This window comes from Haliaeetus albicilla, chromosome 9 (assembly GCF_947461875.1).
Source record: "Haliaeetus albicilla chromosome 9, bHalAlb1.1, whole genome shotgun sequence".
Lineage (NCBI taxonomy): Eukaryota > Metazoa > Chordata > Aves > Accipitriformes > Accipitridae > Haliaeetus > Haliaeetus albicilla.
In genome coordinates, this window is record NC_091491.1 from 29,982,760 (window position 1) to 30,004,511 (window position 21,752).

At 41.4% G+C, this 21,752-nt stretch overlaps 1 protein-coding gene and 2 long non-coding RNA genes across 4 annotated transcripts in view; 1 reads left to right on the forward strand and 2 right to left on the reverse strand.

Annotated features, from left to right (window-relative positions):
* The first annotated feature begins 91 nt into the window (after positions 1 to 91).
* Positions 92 to 10,105, forward strand: LOC138686872 (uncharacterized). 2 transcript variants are annotated; one of them, XR_011326201.1, is made up of 4 exons: positions 92 to 363; positions 1,751 to 4,036; positions 6,072 to 6,202; positions 6,913 to 10,105. It is a non-coding gene; the product is annotated as an uncharacterized lncRNA (long non-coding RNA). The 2 variants fall into 2 exon arrangements; XR_011326200.1 differs by having other exon boundaries at positions 92 to 287; positions 6,072 to 10,105.
* Positions 4,801 to 7,457, reverse strand: LOC138686873 (uncharacterized). Its single transcript, XR_011326202.1, has 3 exons — positions 7,365 to 7,457; positions 5,829 to 5,959; positions 4,801 to 4,917 (listed from the first exon to the last, which is right to left on the reverse strand). It is a non-coding gene; the product is annotated as an uncharacterized lncRNA (long non-coding RNA).
* Positions 10,106 to 10,720: 615 nt separating the features above from the next.
* Positions 10,721 to 21,752, reverse strand: part of LOC104315406 (IgGFc-binding protein-like) — a 51,217-nt gene continuing 40,185 nt past the window's right edge. The window contains 12 exon segments of the mRNA XM_069793039.1: positions 10,721 to 10,726; positions 10,812 to 11,062; positions 12,317 to 12,458; positions 12,923 to 13,131; positions 14,356 to 14,624; positions 15,371 to 15,495; positions 15,947 to 16,145; positions 16,749 to 17,022; positions 17,768 to 17,912; positions 18,208 to 18,410; positions 20,937 to 21,028; positions 21,532 to 21,640. Of these exon segments, the coding sequence (XP_069649140.1) occupies positions 10,721 to 10,726; positions 10,812 to 11,062; positions 12,317 to 12,458; positions 12,923 to 13,131; positions 14,356 to 14,624; positions 15,371 to 15,495; positions 15,947 to 16,145; positions 16,749 to 17,022; positions 17,768 to 17,912; positions 18,208 to 18,410; positions 20,937 to 21,028; positions 21,532 to 21,640 (2,024 nt within the window).

A 21,752-nucleotide genomic window follows, 5' to 3' on the forward strand; every position in this document is an offset into this window, starting at 1 on the left:
GGGGCTCCGGGGTAGCGGTCCTGCCGAGCCGAGGGGTAGGTGAGCATCCCTCGGCAGGAAACCTTTCGAGAGGGAAAGGGGATGCTGCCGCTTCATTTCCTTGCTGGTGAAGAGAAGCAAGGGAGGTGGAGCTCGGGGTAAATCCCAACGGCCCGTTAAGGGCAAACAGATTTCTGGGATGGCTTTTCGTGTCGCGGCGCCGGAATTTCCCTCAGGGACTTCAGGGGAGTCTCGTGATTGTGCCCAGCAAGAGTCCTCTGAGCGGAGAGCTCAGCACAGCTGAGCAGGTACGGCCGTCTCCTTGGCTTTGCCGGCACAGTATGCTAAAAGGGAGCGTTCGCTAACAGCAAAACTGGCCTCTGGGTGAGTTGAACTAAGCGGTGTATTTAAAGCCCAGCCTTGTAAAAGTCAGTGACCAAGCCAGTTGATTTAAAAGATCAGAGCAGCGGAAGACTTGTCTTTCTGGCTTCCATTGACATGAAATAGCTAGTTTGGTGGAGCACTGCATTGCAATTCGGCTTTCTGTATCGCTCCCTGTTTCAAGTCTGAAGTATTTGCAAAGCTTTGCAGTGGAAAGCCAAGGCAATTCTTGTGGTATGGAAAAAAAAGTGTATCTGTGGAAACCCAGAAATCTGCTTTACCTGAGCACCGCTGGGCCCTGTTGCCTGGGAGAGCCCAGGCTGGGATCCCACAGGGTCGGGACTGGCCTGTGCTCCCACCGACTGCAAGGGGAGGCGAGCGTGGTCAGCACCGCTCGACATTCACAGAATCGCACTGTTAGCAAGCACGAGAGCGCAATAGGAAGCTGCCGCTGAACAGGCAGGAAAGATGCTTTTATAATTGCGGTGAAATTCCAGCATAAGGCTGACAGTTCGTTTGCACACGAGTAGGTCTCTCGCGCTGATTCATTTTCATTATGTAATGAGGCTGAAAGCCCCTTTCCATTCACATCCTCTCCAAAATAGCTGTGCTGTGCATGTATGGACAGCTGGCATGTTCTTAAATGGACCAGAATAAAATGCCTTTTATCTACCTAAGTGTTCATGGAGGTTACAAATACTTTTCTGGCTGACAGCATGTATGAGTTTATGGATACAAGGGAAAGGAGAAAGGGTAAGTAAATAATAACCAGCATTATGGCAGAAACAATGGGAAGCCCACACTGTTCCTCACTGTAATCAGAAGTGAACCTGCAAAGAACTGGAAAAGCATCAGAGAAACCTTAATGGTGCGTTCCTTATGTCTCAGAGCTTCACTCATGGCACTGGAAATTTGTTCAGGGCTTGTACAAGGCCCACGCAGTGCCTCGGTCCCCTGAGCCTTTTGAGTGGTCTGTCATGGGGTGGATGCCAGGCACACTGCATGTCATTAGGCCTTGCCACAAACACCTTTGGTCTTCTGCTGGAGGGAGGTCCTTAGTATGGCCTGGGACTGAGCCGATGCGGATCTCTACCCACATTCATCAGTGTGGCAGCTTCAGAGTTTGCAAAGACCCTGAGGAGAGTTTATACCAGGATATCATTCTTCAGAAAGTTTTTGTTGAGTTATGCTCCCGCTTAGCTCCCACAGGCAGGGGAGTGATGACATCCCTACTTCTTGTCCACTCTACCCTGACTGCAATGAGGCAGCTCTCCTTCAAACAATCACTTCTTTCAGTCCAGCACTCCCAAGGGGGACAATAGGGGCCATCCTTTCTACTACCCCTGTCACCAGATGAGCTCAGTGTCTTCCTATATATTTCTCTCCCCAGTTGAGCATGCCTTGCCAGAAGAGGAGTTAGAATTGTGTCCTGCTCAGTCGGCTAATCCCCTGCCCATGGAAGGATTTGGGTAAAATGATCTCATGAAGACCTGCCTGGGATGCTATAATTAATTCTGACTGCATCAGTCTACAGTTTGTACATCTATCAGAGGTGTGTGTGTGATGGTGTGCAGCACACTTGTGCTGGCAAATTCTGTCTGGATTTTTTGTTTTTCAAAGAGCCTCTGAAGACAGCACAGTCTCTTTTGTGAGTTAGGACGTATTTCAGTTTGGGTCTACAACATGAGATCTGAGAGATATTTTAGATGAACAAGTTCAAAGTTTTCCGCAAATGCAATGTTTTATTTATTATTATTTCTTCTCAAAGTATTAGAAATACTATTAAAATACAAAGGCAGAAAGTAATACAAATCAATAGGAAAAATATTGCTAACTATAGGTATGTATTTTGGGATTGATTTTGATCAAATGCAGCGTTCACGATGCAGCCATAATCTTGCTCAGGTATTCTGTCATCCAATACAACCCTGGACTGTCTCAAAAAAGAATCCCTTGATTTTGCAGCTGTATCCATCTTTCTTTTTCTTCTGTACAATGGAAAAAGAAAAAAAAACAAACACCTTTAATTTCTGTTCTTAGCTGTAGTGAGAGGTCAAATAATGGTGTGAACAAGCATTACGTCAGATTTTGGAGAAGCCCAAGTTTTGTGATAGTGATGCATATGCCCTGTGTAAAGGAAATGGCATATGTTCATTTCTGTAGAAGCTAAGTTTTCCCTCACATTCTTCAAATGACATCCTGAATGCTGTGGTTTCTTTCTGGTCCTGCAGGTATGTGATTAGTGGGAGTTTTGAGGTTTACAAGTGCTAAAAGTATGTGTCTTGATTCTGCTGAATGTAGCAAAGCTGGGAAAAGCCTTACCTGTACAGGTACACTGCAGAGGAGATGATAATGACGATAACAGCTACACCTGCCACAACTCCAACGACGATGGCAACTGTATGGTCCTCAGGGCCTCCTACAGGAGGCTCTTCAGCTGAAGAAGAAATAAGAGCCCTGTCAGTGAAAGCTAACCATACTGGGAACAGAGTTTTTTTCTCAACCCTTGCCTGTCCGCTTGGTTTACACCATATTCTCTGATGAATGTGGCTTTCTGGACTGGTGTCAGGCCCAGGTCCTGTATGCTCTACAGAGCCCTGCTGTCATGCCTTCTAGCACTGCTCCACTGGGGGATCTGACCCCTCCTTTCTGCTTGGATGACCACAGGCTCTCACCCCCTGGGTTACTAATTTACAGCATGGAAATGAAGAGCAAGCTCAGTCTTCTCTGTAATGATACCCATTTTTGAAAGTGGTGTGTGTAATGCAGGCAGTGAAATCCAGAATAGTTTTATTACCTATCTTTTCAGCCTCGCAGCTTGGTCCTGTGTACAGTTCTGAACATTCACAGTAGAAGTGGAGAGAGGTGGTGGTAGTTTCAGAGCAAACTCCATCATTCTTACAAGGATTTGGCATACATGGTCCACCTAGCAAAAAGGAAGGAGAAACACTTCAGACTCTCAGATAATCCAACCCTGACAGAACTGTTCTTGCTTAGATTACACTGACTTGTAATGGTGGACATCCTTATATTTTAAAGCGCATTTCTTGCACTTGACAACAGGAATCAGGGAAAGAAACACTGTTTCTGCAATGAAACATCAGAGCAAGATCCCCGGTATGCTCTTTTCTTCTGTACACTCTCTGTTGCAACTACCCCCAACCCAGTGATGTCCTATAAGCAGTAAGTCAAGACTTCTTAGCATCAAAGACAATGTGATAGTAGTTGACTCACTCCTGTAGCATCCACGACTGTAGTTTGAAATGCCACAGATTTCATCATATCCACACACTATGTTAGAACAGGAGACAGTGGAGCTTTCTGTGCATTGGCATCTCTGAGAGCAGTCATCAGTGGTGAATATTTCTCCAATCTGGAAGACAGCAGTTAAATATTAAAAATTATCAAATAAAGTCAGCCAGAAAAACCATGAATGGCACACTGGGGCCCCATGCTGCTCTCTCTGATGCCTTCCTGATGAATGGCAACAGGGCAGTTTTTTTGTTTGGTTTTTTTTTAGTGGTTTGTACAAAAAAGAAAGCAAACAGTTTGCTAATCCAGCTCTTTGAAACTCAAGGACAGACCAAGAAAGAAGGCAAAAGACGAGTTTGGGGTATGATATCCTAGCCCCAGGTGGGGTACATGTGCAGCCAACAATGTCTAACTGTTGCTGGAGGTAAGAGAGTGGCAGATGCATCACATCATGCCTCCAAGGAAATGTGGAAATGCTATGTGCTGTTTTTCTGGCAACTGCCACCTGTTCGTAGTGTCTTCCTCCTCCCATAAAACAATCTTTACTGGCTTAGGCCTTTTCTGTACCAAATTTCTGGTGTTAAAACAGAAATCTATGAGATTATGAAGCTGTTTATCCTGTAGCGACAATGGAGGATTCTCCATATTCCTCAGAATGCAGTCTTGCTTGGGGCTCTCTTCATGTCACAGCCAGACAGCCAGGCACAGACTCTCAACCCTGCCTATACCACTCTCCACTGAGAGGAGAGGGACCACAGTGACTGAGAGAACTTCTCTGTAACTAACTGGTGTGTTGTAAACTTTGGAGTCTATAAGGCTATTATTTAGCATAATAAAGGTGAAGAATTGACAGTGGAGGTCAGAGTGTTATCATATACTTTCAAGTGCCTGCCTTGAGTATTCTGGCAGGCAGAGTTTCAGAGCCAGACCAAGTGATCTACTCTCTCTTCCCTTCCTCCAGAGACCAGAATTTTATTAAACAATTGCTCTTTGTTTCTAATGCAAAATTACATGCTGAGGAGAATGAGGAAATTGTCAAAATAATTGGCAGAAGAAAATATTGTTTGGTGCTGTGGGAGCTGTCTGACCCACAGAGAAACTGTACCTCATAATATTTGTTAAGGTATGTGCAGCCACATTGTTTGTAAGGCACACAGTCAAAACCACTAAGAACATAGCCAGGGAGACATTCACAGCCTTCAACACAAGGTGATTCGCACTCAGAGGGGCTGGTCAAGTCGTTGCAGGATGCTGGGCATGCAGACATGCATGAGCTGTAGTTGCTGTTGGCAGGACATGATATACCTGTAAAAATAAAGGAGAGTCCAGTTATAGCAGGCTGCTGTGCATTACTTACACAATGCCCTTTGAGGTCCTGAGGACGTTACCATTTTGTAGGAGGCAATATGATGAACACACATACACAGGATGTGCATACATATCTAATAGTACTGAAGTTGCAAGTAAAGCACTCCAAAGTCAGGAAATGCTTCGTCAAAGCTATTTGTATGCTGTGCTCTCATTCTTGGTGTTCACTGATCTCAAATAACTTCTCACACATTCAGGGTAGCCATCCCTGCAAGTACCAGAGCTGTTTCACAACTCTGGGAGGTGTATTTCACCAGGAATACAAAGTCATCTAACCATGGGTGATGCAGGGGATGTACGGTTTGACGAATCTCCCAACTTGAAAAAAAAAAATTTAGGGAGAAAAGGTTTATGATTATTAGAAGTTTTATTTCAGCATTTTTTAGTCTGAAAGATTTGGAGTTTTCAGCTGAATCTTTTTTATCTTGAAATTTCACAGGCAAAAAAAGAGAATGAGTATATTTTGTAGATTTAAAAAAAGTTTGAAATAAAATGTTTTTCCTTCAGATTTGTGGCTTGTGATGGTCTCCAAAATTTTAACTTCTTTGCCCAGTTGGGAATGAGGACATTTTTTTCTCTCACAAAACTTCTGATGAAAAGGGAGCCGACAGTTCTGCTTTCCTAAGTAGCTTTGTAAGTTGGGGTCTAAATGTCAGCATAGGACACAGAAGAGAGACCAGAAGAGTAAGTGTGCATGCTAAATTGTGAACAGTGATTGAAGTGTGAATCAACATGCTTTTACTCCCTGAGAAGCTTTGATATATGGTGCGTCTAGAAAAAGCCTCAAATCTCAGACTTTGAGAGTTCTTTAGGCAGAAACCATACTTTCTGGTTCTTCCTATGCTTACCACAAACTGTCTGTTGCCTCCAGCCTTCCATACTGACTCCTTGCTGTTGACAATCCAGCACATATTCCTCCAGACTGCGACATAAGGTAGCATCCTCATCTCCTCCCACACACATATCAAACAGGCAGCTCCTATGTGCAACACGAGAAAGTGTTCATTCCCAGTACCTTTGTTATTGTTTATTTTCAGCTGCTTTGCTGCCTGAGTCTGAGTTAATTCTATTTTCCTGTATCTGGCTGACAGGAAAACAGAGGAATAAAAAAACTCCAGCCGCATGACTGGGAAGATCAGGTCATTTGGTGCGCAACAGCTGCTAACGTGAGAGGTATTCATATACGAACAAGCAATAAACAGGTACCTGACTGCTTGTCACAGTAAGTTATGCTTTGCCATCTGCTTCTTTTTTGGGCTAGCATGGCTGCATCTTGCTTATAGAGCACTTTTTAGTGCTGCTAAGTCTTATAGCTGGACTACACACATCTTTCAATACATGGGTGCCCTCCCCACGTCCATATGCCTTGAATATTGACATAGAATTCTGTTTTATCCAGTGTTTGCCAGTGCTACCTTCTCAGCTTTGCTCATCATCTGAATATCCATGGCCTGATTTTCAGAGGCACTGCGATCTGAGATGAATGGGATCTGCAAGTATGTGGCACCTCAGAAAAATCAGGCAACCACTAAGAAGGTAGAACAGGCTGCCCAACCAAATTCTAAAGTGAGGAGAAAAGTAGGCTTATGTTAAGAATCAGGATTTATTTATACATTGAAGCCAGTAGCCCAGTTTCTTTGGCTTAAGATACCTTCACATTCTTCTTTGAGGTGGGCATTATCTATCTTTAAACATTAGGCACAACTATATGACTAAACAAAACCGGCAGCTACTTGGCAATTTTGTGACTGATGATGGATAAATGATGAATGTGGGGATGAATCAACAGGTTTCATACAGCTCAAAGTTAGGTATGTAGGAATTGTATATGTAGGAGGCCAGAGCAGCCTTGAAACACAGCAGAGGGAACTTTCTTGAAGATACCAGGTTACTCTTCACTAATCTGTTTTTTTTTGCAATTCTCCATGAAAGATTCAAGAAGTGTCACTGACAGCTTCAGCCTTTGTGGCTATAGCATGAAGGCTAGATTTTATGAAGCTGGAATTGCTAAAAGGAAACTAACAGAGCCAGGAACTAAATTCTCACTGAATGTGGATGAGAACTGTAAGCACGCTGGAGGTCCCAGCCTACAGGTATAATGCTTAACACTGCTACTTTATCTGTGTAGGAAAAGAGGAAAGCTACTTTCTAGAGCTAACAGAAAAGTGAAACTCTAAATAGATGGAAAGACAGATCATCACAATTATTTAAAAATAAATAAGGGGATTTAAATATATCAATAATGGAATCACTGGGCCCAGTTGTCTTACTATTCTCAGTTGCTATTAATACCCTGGAGACTGAAGATGCAAAGTTCTTGTCAGAAACTAGCGCCAAAATGATTTTGCAAATGGGGAGAACAACTGTCTGCAGTAGACACTTACGTGAAATAGAAATTTGGTGAGACTGTAGAATGACACTTTGCAAAAGGACCATTTGAGTCAGTCAGGATTTGACATCTCGAAGTTCTGTTTTCTTGCCCCAGCTGATTTTCATTGCAGCCTTGGAAGAGTCCTGGATCTGGTTCCTCCTCAGACACTTCTTTTGAGTTGACGTCTCGTCTGTAAATTAAGTCATTACAAAACCATCAGTTCTCTGTACATCCAGCATTCATGGTACTACTCTCTAAGTAACACCATAAGAGTACTTCTGCCTTGTGGTGTAAGTGTAAGCTTATTTCTTTCTCATGATTTATCCTGAATGGGAAGGAGATAGATAAAGCAAATCAAAGATGTACTAAAACACTTCCTACCATCTCAGAGATTTATGGGCATTTAAATCAAAAGGGATATCTGTAACTGTCTCTTTGGAAATTCTGCATGACACAGGCTTCATCCAATGCCTCCTTCATCCAATCTATTCAATAAAGCTTGAACATTAGTCAGAATGATGCAGCTGGAATAGACCACTATTTCTTGGACATATGCTCACTTTCACTGAACAAGTGGCTACATGCCTGAAGTGCCAGAATTCTGTAGGCATAGCCTCCAGAGCCCCTTTATGCTCAACACCACCCTACATACTGCTTTCTACTATTCTGGCAGACTAGTTTTTGCAGCCAGATTATAACCTGACAGCTAATACAATTCCATTTACTTGTTGAAAAAGTTCTGTGTTAGTGGCTAAGCAACCTCCAAAGGTCTTTCAAAGCAAATTGAGAAAGACAGACAGAAAGACAGGAAGACAGGAAGGAAGGAAGAAAGGAAGACAGGAAGGAAGGAAGAAAGGAGGAAGGGAAGGAGGGAGGAAGGGAGGAAACTTCTTTCCCTACCCATTTCAATATTCTGTATGGACTAATTAGCACAGAGTTTGCCTGACCACAAATATCCTCTTTTATATTCAGAAGAATGTCCTTACTTTTTGTGTATTGGCAGAAAACACTAGATAGCCATGAAAGTAAGGAAATCAGATTCTTTAAGAACCTCTTCTGGAAGGAATTGTGAATTCATCTTGATGGATTTCAAAGCTACCTTCATGTTCCAGAGTGAGGGATGACACTGAACCAGGATTTGCCTCAGGCCCATCCAGCACAGCATGATGTATTTATCTTTTCCAGGAACCATGAGCTTAGCAAAGATCTTATTCATCCCTGTGCCCTAGCCATTGTAATGGCTGTGGCTCCAAAGAGGGATACTGAACTGGAGTAATGAAGTGATAGTTCAGGCCTCTTTGGTGTGATAGAAGGGCACTGATAGTTCACCTTAGTGATGAGAAGGAGAAGTCCCTACACACAGTCCAAGGGAAGAAGAAAGACCAGAAATAAGATGGTGTAGTTATTCCTGGATATTAATTATGGCTTAATTCACTCACTACCAGTGGCTGTGCTTGCCATGGATATTAAGTAGAAAATTAAGTACCTGAGACGAGATGTTGTTCTTTTCAGAGGAACTTTCCAGCTCTCACCAAATACATTCACGTTCTTTACCCAAACACCATTTGGACTTGTGAAGTCATTTCTATGTCTCCCATCAAAGTCACCACACAAGCCTTCCACTCTGTTTCTGTAGGTATTGGCCAGCTTTATATCTAGGGAAGTTCAGAAGAAAAAAAAAAGCCATTACACAGAAATCCTTGCTTTTGAGTGTATGGAAGAGGTGGAAAGCAGTGCCAAGTACCACATTTCATGATTCAGACCAGAGTTGGTAATGTGACATGAGCCTCATATGTAGGATATGAACACAGCCCTGAACATACATGTTCATACATCTATTCACAGGACTGTTTCTGTGCTCTGCAACATGGATCATGAAAAAAGTAATTTCTTGAAGCCGATAAGGTATTATGTAACATCACATCACCACCTGAGTGCTCTTAGTGCATACTGCTTACTCTGCTTTGCAACAAACTGAATGCATCACCCACTTTTTGCCCTTCATGTACAATCCACTTGCTCGTTGAGAAACAGAATTCCTATAAACCAGACCTTTTCTTTCTGCAGTTGGAATTTTAGGGTTTGGAGTGATGGTCATCTGTATTAATGGCCTGGCACTTTCACCATACACTCAGAAATAACGTGCCTATATTCTGTTGTAAATCAGGAGTAACTGTGCTTTGAACAGAGGAGATAATATGTGTTCAACTTACATGAGTTGTGTATATGTGATATGAGGCCTGCTGAGAAACACTAAAGAATGGGATTATCTGGAACAGACTTGAGAGGAAGCATGTAAAAGGATGCCTCACAGCTGTATAGCTTGAGGACCTCAGTCCTATGACTGGGTTAAGCTGGCAAAGGGGCAGATCCAGACTTCACCCCATCATCCTGATCAGCAATTTAAGTGATTTGCTTTTGTTTATATCACTCAGGCCTTAGTTAACATAGCAAAAGGTGGAACAGTCTGACTCTCCATCTCATTTCTCCTAAGTTCAGGTGGATCCAGATAAAGAAATGCCAGTTTTATGGTTTTTCTGGTTCCTGGGAAACACTTTTTGTTTTAATATTCTGGAAGTTCATACCACAAAGGGACATAGGCTCAAAGGGTGACGTTTCTAATTTTGCCTTGGGTTTAGACCTCCTTTGGAATGAGAACATTTTTTGAGACAGTGCATGAATATTCCTGCACATTGTCTTGGTATCACTTACCTGCATTTTGATTGCCATCAAAGCTCAGGTATAAGCCAAAATCTGTCTCCAGGTAAATTCTTGTTGTCCTCTGATATATATGAATACCTTCATGAGGACGAACAGGGGGTCTCACCCTCACACCATCCAACTGACAGGGAAAGAATAAGTTACTATTCATAATATATAGGCCAAATTCAAATCTGGCTTCAGTAGAGGTCAATGCTGCAAATCAACACTCCTCTAGTTTTATGGTAAATATATCAGATAATGTAACCAGGTAAAAAACCTCAGTATTCAGTTTTTTAAAGTTAACAAAATCATGTTTTGAGGAAAGTGATCTGGACACAGTATTTTCATATCACCCTAAGAGATTTCTACTATTGGGCTAAAAATGTATATATGAGCTATGTATACTCTTACGCACCAATAGGAAGGAAATGAAGATTTACTAGCATAATTCACAGTTTTCCCTACCACTGATAAAAATTTGTATGGCTTTATTGTAAGTCTTGGGATATTTGGTGTTTTATTGCTAAATCTCTACTTATTCATTTATTTGTTTGAAGTAGAATTATATCCTTCATAACTATAGAGAAAAAAGACTTGACGCAACTGCAAATCACCTTTGTGGTTGCCCCATTGCACTGCTGTAATAATACAGTTAGCTTTAATACTTCAATTCTTCAAAACAGACATTTTTAACTCAAAAGTGTTTTATTCCACGGGAGGGCCTTTCTCTGTGCTCTGCAGTCAGTGAGAGACTTACCACAAGCTGCTTGTTCTGCCTGAATTGCACTGTGTGATTGTAAACATTGACGAGAATCTCTTTCAGGTAAGTAATGCGTCGACTTCGATGGAAAGGATAGTTCATGCCTTCAATGCTGAACTGCGTCAGAGTATCAGGTAGGTCAGGGATGGTCTGAGCCAGAATATATGTGTATTTTCCTTGAAAGTGGTGCACTAGACCATCGAAGGTGACGTAGTGTGGGTCGCCCATGATCTGGCATTTCCCAAAACCTAGAGGGGGAGAGCTTCATTACTCTCCAGTCTGAATGTGCATGTGCCAGATCCCATGCATGGATCAGTTTAAAATAAGTTAGATAAAAATGATTGCTGCTGGCATGCAGGTCTCCAAGTAAAGATGGGTGCTCAGGCATCACCCTAGTGAATGGGCACTCAAATGGAGAGATGGCCAGAGAAACTCATTCCTATGCTGAGAACCAGGGCAAGCCAACTGAACTGAAGCAGAACATTAGGGTTTATAGGCTTTATAGAGACTGAGTTGTGCACATTGGTCCTCTGCAGAGGAATGACTCTGCCACACAGCATGGCTTGCATGGCTTTTAGAGATGTTGGTTTCATAATCCTCAGCAATGTGTTGCTATAAAATTACTGGAACTTGAAAAGCAATGTCTAATTTTGGCTGGCTTGCTGCTGTCACAGTGATTTCTTCTGAGGTTACTAAATTGATCATTGGGTTCACCAGCCCTAACAATCAGACGCAGCGACTGTCATCTAAGTATTCTCCTTGACCATTGAGCGCAGAGCAAACCATTATTCTAGGAGCAAGGCTGTCCTTAAGACTGCTGGGGTGCCTCTGCTGTGGTATTTTGCCAAAATGGAGCAGGGGGAAGCTGGATTTGCATTATGCCCTTGTACTGATCAATACAGTAGGACCGATGCCATACTATTCTTCAAAATTGAAGTGTAGAGTCACTAGGCAACAAGCTACCTCCTAAACAATCCAATTTACCTAGAGAATATGTGATTAACTTTGCTTAGCCAAAAGAACTATCAAACGAAAAACACCCACGTTCTCTGACTGGCTCATTACGTATCTGTTCAGATCTGCTCTGTCCTGTTTTGCCGTTATGTTTTTCTGTTCTCAAATCAACATGCAATGGAAAAAACAGGATCATTGCCAAAGGATTCACAGACATATCTGGGTTTTGGTTTTGGTAGATACAATGCAAATATTTTTTTCTTTTTTTTTTTATTTGAACTAGTCAGACTGAACTGTCAAATTTCTAGATGTAAGTAAATTTTCAAACTCTTGTTCCAATTCGCTCTACAAAGTCTCTATCTTGTACTGGAACTTTCTGTTCTGAGAACTTTTTCTGTTCAATAATGTGTCGTCAATAGCACTGTCAGAGCTGCCACCTTTCCCTGTGGAAAAGACTGGAAGTGCCATGGAAGAAAGAATGGACACCCACATCCTTCCTCCTTCTCCAGCCCTCATGGAACACCAAGTGAAGGTGTGCCTGCACATACCTGTTGGATTGCACTTGTGTTTTCCATTTTTGATCACGCAGGTTTCTCTAGAATCACAGCTATGGCTCTTGCATTTGATGACACCGTTCTTGTGACACTGGCATCTTTTGGTGCAGTGTGGAGTTATCCAGGTCTCCCCAGCCTGAACACAAGTTGTATTAATAGTATGTTATCAAGGTGCTCAGCTTTGCAACGCAATAAAAGTTCAATAGCAAAGGGTGTGGGGGCTGGCTAGGTGCAACCTGTCCAGATGGTGATTCCACAACTGCTCAATCCAGGTGTAGTCTCACCAAGAGGTGATGTTCCCAGTCCATTTATCTTATTGTCTTTGACATGAGAATTTGAACACAAAACAGGACTAGGACAGACTGCTTGAATAACTCTGATCAATTGAATAGTTTTGAATATGCCTCAATTTTGGCCTCAGGTACGAAGTACCAAGCTCCTGCATCTCCTAATACATGAGCCTGCAGCTTTTACTAATCAGATGAAAGGTTTTTAAGAGGTAGACCCTGAAGATTTCTTTCTCTCTCATTCAGATGGACAGGAGACCAACTTTCTGCAAGTTTTGCAGCCAGAGATTTGCTCCACAGACTAATTACTTACACTGTAGTAATTGTTGTCATCATCCCTGCAGCCACAATCGCTTAGAGGTACACACTTGCCATTACTGAGCACATAATTATTATCACATTCACAGCCCTCAGTGCACTCTTCTGTCTTCTCACAAAGGGAAGAGGCAAAAATGTCATTGCATGTTGATGGGCAGGTGGAGACACAGTCTGTGTAATGGCTGTGGTGTGGACAGGGCAATGCTGTGTGGGTGGAGAATAGAACCAGCATTATTAAATACATTTAGAAAGTGCACTGCAAACACATGTGCCTAGCTGAAAGCTACAACTTGGCCTATAAAATGGTAGTATAGAATTGCCTTTTAATAGCTGATTTTGATCATCCACCAGTTTTGATTTTTTATATTTTATTTAAAAACCCAACAAAACCAAAACAGAGAACCCTCTCTGGAGCTGCTGATTCAGTTCTATTACAGGTATGCCTGAAATGGTGGCACCTGGCACTAGATCATTCAGATTCAGTAATCCAGTTCAGCTTCAAATGCCTCTTTGGGCACTGCTAGAAATGAGAATCTTTAGGGCAAATTCCTTAGAATGTTCAACCCTCCAGTGATGCAAAATAGGTGTATATCTAGCTTAACCACAGGCATAAACACATGCAAGAACAACAGATATGCATTGTCAGACTGAAGATTCATCTAGCTCTATAACCTATTTCTGCCAATGACTAGAGATGCATAAGGGGACAGCTCAAGAAACAGGGTAGCAGGACAAAGGGTTCGTTTGTCCAGTATTTTCCTCCACTCATGGCAAGGAGGCAACTAGGAATTTCTGATGGACCTATTCAACATTCATCTGGCTTGTTTTTTAACCAGTTAATTGTTTTGTCCTCCACAACATTATGTGATAATTAATTCCAAAATGTAATACTAAATTGTGAAAAAACAACAACAAGAAACCCACTGTGTAATCTTTACTCATTGTTACATAATTTGTTTGTAGCTTTGTTGAATGGGTGGAGTGAGGCACATACACTGGAAATTAATTAATCTGAGAACGTGGCCCCTAATAAGCAACTGGCCAAATTGTCAGTTTTCATTCAAAACACAGTGTCATCGAGCCCTGTGTCCTAACACAGTATCCCACTTTGTTTTAGTCTTCTTTAGTCTGGTTGTATTATTTCTCCATTTTAGGCTTATTGCAACGTATCATGATGCTCATTTGGCTACTAAAGCCATTCTAACTCCACATTACTATCCATAACTTGTCTAGTCCTGAGTTATAACTGGGTTTAGCTCAACCTGAACACAGTTCAGTGCAACAATGGAGTCATTAAATCATAATAATAGAATTGCATTTTGTGAGAATTTGGGTTAAATTTTCTTTTATGTTACTTGTTCACCTAATACTGCTAATTTGTTTTCAAGCCATCCAAGGTTCAGTTTTTTCACTTGCTTGTACACTTACGACAGAATGTGCTATTCCTCCATTTAATGGTGATTCCATGATTCCTGCAGGTGTCCACATAGACTTGAACTATGTCGCAGAGAGTAGACTTCATGCCATCATACTGGCACATATCATAGATGCAGATCTGTATGAAGTCTTCAGGCTTGACAAGATTATGACATGCTTTGAATTTGTCTGATTTTAGGACATTGCACTGGCTTTCAATGACTGGTTTATTCTCGGCAGTGCAAGGAGGAACATCATCTTCTCTTAAGTCTGATAAACAACTGCATGAAAGCACAGACACAGCTGCATTTAAGTTTCAAAGGCATATATAAGACAAGAGACTGACACTGAAAAGTTTGTTTCTACTGAAAGGTATTAAACAAATAATGCTAGAGACTGCGGTCTTCGTTCTGTCTATGAGTGAAAGATTAGGCAGAAGGAGATCTGCCTGGCAATCACCATGCTGTGTATGACCCTCATTACTCTCACTGAACTTGACCCTGACTAGAAGATTGACTTCTCAGCTTGATGTCGGAGCTGTCTTGTCACTGCAAATTTGTGTGGTGATCTGGATTCTTGGCTGACCCTGGCTTCCACCCTTGGGCCTGTCCTGCTTGCCTTGCTCTGGGACTGTGGGATGGGCCCTGGCTGGTGAGGCCACTGTTCTCTCGGCTGTGTTATCACACTTGGCTCCTTGTCCCTTAGGGAGCAGCTGGCCCTCACTCTTCCCCAACACCATTGTCCTGCTCTAGGTGTTTTCAGCATAAAATAAACAAAGGCTATGTCCACACTGTGGACTGCCCCAAAGCCTAATTCCCCAAGTGTATGGAGATCTATAGAATGGCTGTGGCTTCCCTCTGGCCTGTGCAGTAGTTTCCTGTGGTGAGGGATTTTTTTTGAGTTTCAAATTCAAGAAGAGAAAAGTCTCATATACACGACAAATGTTACAAAGTAGCAAACAATCAAAACAATTGAAAGGAGACTTTCCCAAAGGAAGATGGAAGGTATGAAAGGAAGTTACATTTACCCTTCATCACTGTCTTCCTCCACTTTCCAGCTATTTCCAAACTGTGTGACACTGGCGAGTGTACCATTGGGCAAGGACAGATCATCTTCACGATTATCATTGAAGTTACCACACATGCCATGTACCTGCAAATGAACAAGAACCGTATTCTAAGCAGAGTCTGTTCTGCATCAGTTTCCCCAGTAACTTTGTATTCATTGCCTGTGAAATGATGTGACCAAGTCAGTATCAATAACCAATCTTGTACCAGACATTTCAGACATACTCACTAGTGTCTGACTGTACCCATGGAAAAATAGAATAGAAACTGCAGTAAGTCTGTGGTTCCCTAAGGCTTCAAGGTGTTTTATTCTATAAGCTGGATGTATTCCCCTAGCCAGGTCATTTTCTTTAACTACCCCCTTGGAAAAAAACAGAAATTGTTGTGAAGGGAAAAAAAATAGAAAGCAAAAAAATGACATGTTACAATACAGCTACAAAGAAAGGTGCAATAGCAAAACACAGGAATAAAAGAAAAAGAAATGCACAAAGCAGTGGTTTTGAAACAGTGCCAGATGTTTACATGCTAAATCTTACCTTTGAGAAATAAGACTGTGGGAGGGTGATTTCCAGATGGTGATTGCCATCATATTTCACTATTACACCAAAGTCAGTTTCCACTACTATAAATCTGCCAACATTTCCAATGGACACACCTCGCAACCGGTTCTCCACTGGAGTGTAGACTCTCTCATTGTTCAACTGGAGAGACATGTCATTTGTCAGTATGGACATTCTTCCGTGAAAGATTTTCTACTCACAGTCTATATTCCTAGCAGTGCTGAAGATTTCTCTATGACAGTTTTAGCTCCTTTATACTTCCACCATTGCATATTCCAACTATGAGTTGCAGGAATCAGCCTTATAGCTGAGGAGAGCTGGGCAGGACTCATAGCCCTTGCCTTTAACAAAAGAGAGCTGGAAAGATCCCTGGTAGTGAGCAAACTCTTACCTACCCATTGGGTGGCTTCCCTGCCCCTGGTACTGCCATGGATGCCCATGCTATTCTAGACCAATACAGTATGACTTGCTTTTCCTCTGCTCTTGTTAGCTAGCTATAGGTAGTTGGGTTGACAACAGCTATTGAAGTGGGGAGTCCCATTCTTTACTTCAGGCAACAATTCTCCAATCTGGAGGCTCTGGGCTCCACCTCCAAGATATGGCCAGTAGAACAGTAAACCCAAAACAGAAGCCTTGGGAACTAGTGAGAAATTATATTTCCCCATGACATCCAGTTAATGGAGATGCCCACAAGTATTAAGCATATGTGTACATATTCCTTAGGAAACATGAAGATCCTTTTTCCTACAGCTACTGTAGTGAGCTAATTTTAAGATACGTCTTGCCAGAATAAAGAGCACCACCACCTACCAGGATTCCTTGGCTTTTCTGAAGGGTGATTCGTACACCATACACATCTATGTAGACTTCTTTCAGGTATGTGGCCCCTCTTAGTCCTCTGTCTTCATTCTTGCCAAGGATGGTTATAGGAATGACACTGTTGTTGTTGACAACCTCAACCAAGGTGTAGGTGCAGGTACCCACAAAAGTGTACATCATTCCATCAAATGTGAAATAATGGGGATCTCCTGCCACTTGACATGTTGCTTGGCCTGAAGGTGAAAAAATTATCTAAGAACTTTGGCTTGGATTTCACCATGGACTCAGGGGACCAAAGGTGTTTGCATTAGTGCAGCAACCTAATCCTGATCATTATTATGTGGGCAAACATTAGAGGTATCTCAGGTTCATGCCAATGACATTTATTTGGAAATCAGAAATTTCCAGAAAGTGTCTCCTAAATTTAATTTGCAAATTACTTACAAACTGGCAACTTGGCAGCAAATGAACCTCTTTATACATTTCTATATGCTGTTGTAGCTGTGATTTATGGTAGTTGAGAGTAATACAGAGCTTTTCTACTTATCTATAAAAAAATACATAATTATATGTATAAATATAGGTGTAAATATGAAAGTAAATACATTTGCATCTATATACATAGATACTTAATGCACTTGCCATCACCCAGACTCTCAGACATGCAGTTTTAACTATTGCCAAATTCAGAGCTTGCAGCACTGATGATGTGGGACTTGACTTTCTATTATCAAGACAAAAAGAACCCAAGTGACCTTGCAAACTTTTGGGCAGCATCAGTTTTTGCTGATATCCACTACAACAGAAGGGGTCTGTGCTTGCAAGACAGATCGTCCTGTCTTTTCATCTGTTAGCACTGGCAGCAGTCAGTTTGGACTTTGCCATCACATATGAAAAGATATTTATAATAAAGCTAGAAGGAGAAGGAGGATCTAATTATGGAATTGACATTAAGAACCATTTTCAGGCAGGACTTACCATTGGAATGACAGCCCAGCACACCATCCTGAATACTGCATTCCTCTCGGACTCCACACTTCCAGGATGTGCATACAATGGTGTTATTAGCCTTGCAGGTGCAGCGTTCAGTGCAGGGATAACTGGTGAACCAGCTTTCATCCAGCTGAGCAGAAAAAAGAGTGTAGAAGTATATACTATAAGATAAATTGGAAGGTAATACCATAAGGGACAATCATATTATTAGTATTTGAATGTGCATGATGTATGATCATTTGGGCAATTGTAGCCACACAGCTCACAGATCAAGAAGGCTGGCAAAGTGAGTCTATTTTGTTATTATTAATGCTGTAAATAATAACTGTGTTAATGATATTAACATTTTTTTCTCTCATGGTGATAAAGAATGAGTTCCCATGTTTGTTCTTTTTTTTTTTCTTTAAACATCAGAGGTAACTTGCCTGGTGATACTGTTTTTTTTCATCAACACAACCACAGCTGCTTTCTGGCACACATTTGTCTCCACTCAAAATGTAACCTTCCTTACAGAAGCAACCTTCCACTGGTAAGGAACTGCAAGAATCAACTGCTGAGATGTTCAAACAGGTAGAGGGACACCTAGTACCACAGCTCTTGTAGATGCTGCCTCCAGGACAGGACATTGCTAGAGAGAAAAAGTAAGATCACTCAAAAGGGCAAAATCATCATAGAAGTTTTCCCGATGCTTTCACTGATTGCTCCTGAAAATATATAAAATTGCTCTTAGAATGTCTGACACTGGACAGTGCTGTGTACAAAGGATTTTCTTGCCATGTGAGATGGGTGGCTTTTCATAGAGGTGGGTAAGACAGGTGGGCCACCCTGCACTTCACCTCACAAAGGAAGTCAAACATTGTAGGCTCACTTTGAGGGTAGGTCTGATGTGATCATACAGGACTAATTGTGCTTGGTTCAGTAAACCTTTTTCTGCAGGTTTAAAGACATGAAGTCACTCCATTAAAGGAATAGAAGAATCTTTTCACGTACCAGCTGATATGGCCCTATTACTGTAGTTACTATTTGAACACCTGCCATATATTTAAAAATAGAACTAAAAATCAGACTCTGTCTTTCACTGAGACCCCGTGAGGAAAAGATATTATATTGTCACACCCCTCCTGCTCATGGTAGAATTGGGCTTCTATCACTCAAAGCATGCTCCCCAGGGAAGACATTACATTTTACAGAAATCCTGAAGCATTTGTCCCTTTCTGTCATCTAAAAAAACCCCCCTAAAAACTGTTTCTGACTACATTCTGTGATAAATCACTACATATGACTTTCATTTATTTCTGTCCCTACAGCAGGATCTCTTAGTCCTGTCAGGCATTTACAACCAACATCTCCAGTCACCTAGCCAGAGTACCTGCCCTTTGTCAGGTTCTTAATTGAGTTTTTGTTTGAATTACTGATGGAAGGAGCACTTGAGAGTCAATCCTCTTAATGTGACTGAGTCTTCTCTATCACTATAATCAAGCCATAGATATTTAGGTCCTGGGCTATGGCCTCAGACTATGGAGTCTGGATGTCCATAGTGCTAATCTGATTTGGAGGGTTAGAAGCTCATTTCTTGCTCTGTCTTCTGTTTTATTTCAGTGTGCTTGACCTTTAGAGGACTTCTTTTTTTTTTCTCCAGGTGTGTACTTTGTGGATATAAAAGTCCTTTAGAAGATGTCTGGCAAGCAGAAAACTGCCCAGTGCTGCATAAAATCGGCACCAGTGGAACCCCTGGAAAGATTTATTCTAAGAAATACGAATTCATTATATGAAATTTCCCATAAGGTCATTCTGAAAAGAATTAATTGGGAGATAAGTGAGAATACTTGATTTCTTTGCTTTATAGAGAAATACTTGTAAACTTCCTAAAAACAGCTGTTTCTCAAGGTCTCTTATTAAACTAGTTTTTTAACCAAAAGCCATCGATAAGCATTTGTGTGTGGAAGACTACCAGCTCTACTTACACTGAGGATGGTAGTTTTTCAGTGGAGCAAAGCAGCAGTAATTTCCCCAGTGCAGAAGCTCACATAAGACACAGTTAAATGTAATCAAACTTTTCCAAGAAACTAATAGTAAATTACTAAAACTTTGAGGATTAGACCTGCATGTGTCCAAATGTCCTTGAAAATTAGTATTTTATACAAATACTGGAATGGTACTGAAACTGAAGCAGGCTCAAGACATGACAAAAGAGAAACTATACTCAAAACATTACATAAAATGAAATAACATGCATGAAAAAGGTAAAGGAAAATGTGCATACTTTTGAAGTTTAAATCCAGAATAGATATTTATAAGTTACAACACTCACGGCAAAGAGTAGCATTCCTCCACTCTATGCATATCCCAGCATTGATACATGACTCAGCATAGGCCTGCAGTCCATAGCATAAGGATATTGCCTGTCCACCAGTGAAACACATGTCATAAACGCAGTTTTCAAAGAAATTCTCTGGAGGCACTTTGGTATGACAATCCTTGAAAATTCCTGTGTAAATCAAGAAAGTTATATAGAATGATAGAAAAAAATTGGGAATGATAAGATCACCACCACCATCTATTTTCTGTCATGGCAAATGTATTTAAGTGCTCCAGGCATCTATTTTCTGTCATGGCAAATGTATTGTAAGTGCTCCAGGCTAACTTTGTTTAGTAAGTAAACCAACACTTGAAACGGAGCATGCACAATGAGACTTGCCCCTCTGCATCAGGCTTTCTTCTTTTTGCATGATTGATATAACATAGCTTACATAAATTAGGAGTTGCTGGCTAGGCAAGCCACTAATTCCAGACAACTGCAGGGGCTGTCCAATGCAGGGAACACATACAGGATTTCAGATAAAGTATCTGTAATACATGCAATGACAGTGCGCTCTGAACTATCTCTTTTAGGAAGCAGAGTGCAAGTCACTATAAAGCAAAGAGCAGCTATGGCTCCCTGAGCACATTCTCAGATAATCTTCATGGACACATTGGCACTGTCTGAGTGGTTGACATATCTTAACCAAGCACCTATGAGTTTTATGTTGGCCATTCACACTGGAGGTTTTATATGCTTCCAATGTGAGCTCAGAACAACGAACTATGGAGAGGAGACAACACAAGCTATAAAGTGCTCCATCACATGTCTCACAGAGAACTACCAACATACTACCTGTTGGGTCTGTGATCATGCCACATGCTGTGTTCTTCTTTGCTTCACTCTCGAGCATGGGATCACATTGCTCTTCTGTCCCACTGGAGCATCTGGGGAAAGCAAGCAAAATCAAATGTGTGTTTCACATCTCTTACTATCAGATTTTCAGTGGAAGATTGACACATGACAACCCTGCACAACAGGGTGTATTTTATTACAGTCACAAGACTTTATCCAGCTTCTTTGAAAAGCTGATATCAGCCCTATCACTGAATGGACTCCCTTTCTGATGCCTTGTGGGCTATTCAAAGGCCTATTCTTAGCTGAAAAAAGAGCTGTGGGATCCAATCAGTTACGGTTTCCAATCAGAGAAACAGACTGAAGTCCCATCCCCCCTCACACTCAGCAGACTGTTCCTGCTTTGGAAAACAAGACTTAAAGGACACAAGCTCTCTTCTCATTCCCTGTTTAATGTAAAGGGACAGCTCCTTACTTCTAATGGACAGTTGGAAGATGTAAAATGGTACTGGATGACAAAACCAGTGAGTGGATGGATGTTTGATTTTATAGAGTTTGATTAGCAAATGCCATGTGATTAAATTAATATACATACATGGTGTTATTCTCAGGTACAAGCCAGCTTTGTCCAAGATCACTGGAGCCACTTGCAGTGTCACCATTGGGCTTTATGTTGTCATCATTTGGATCATCATTATAATTACCTGGGAGGGTAAAAAGAGATTTATGGGACACATGAAGCTCATACCTGTAGAAGAAACCTCAGTTTCAGACTGTGAAATAAACTACAATGAACTAGATAGAGTATATGTGAAA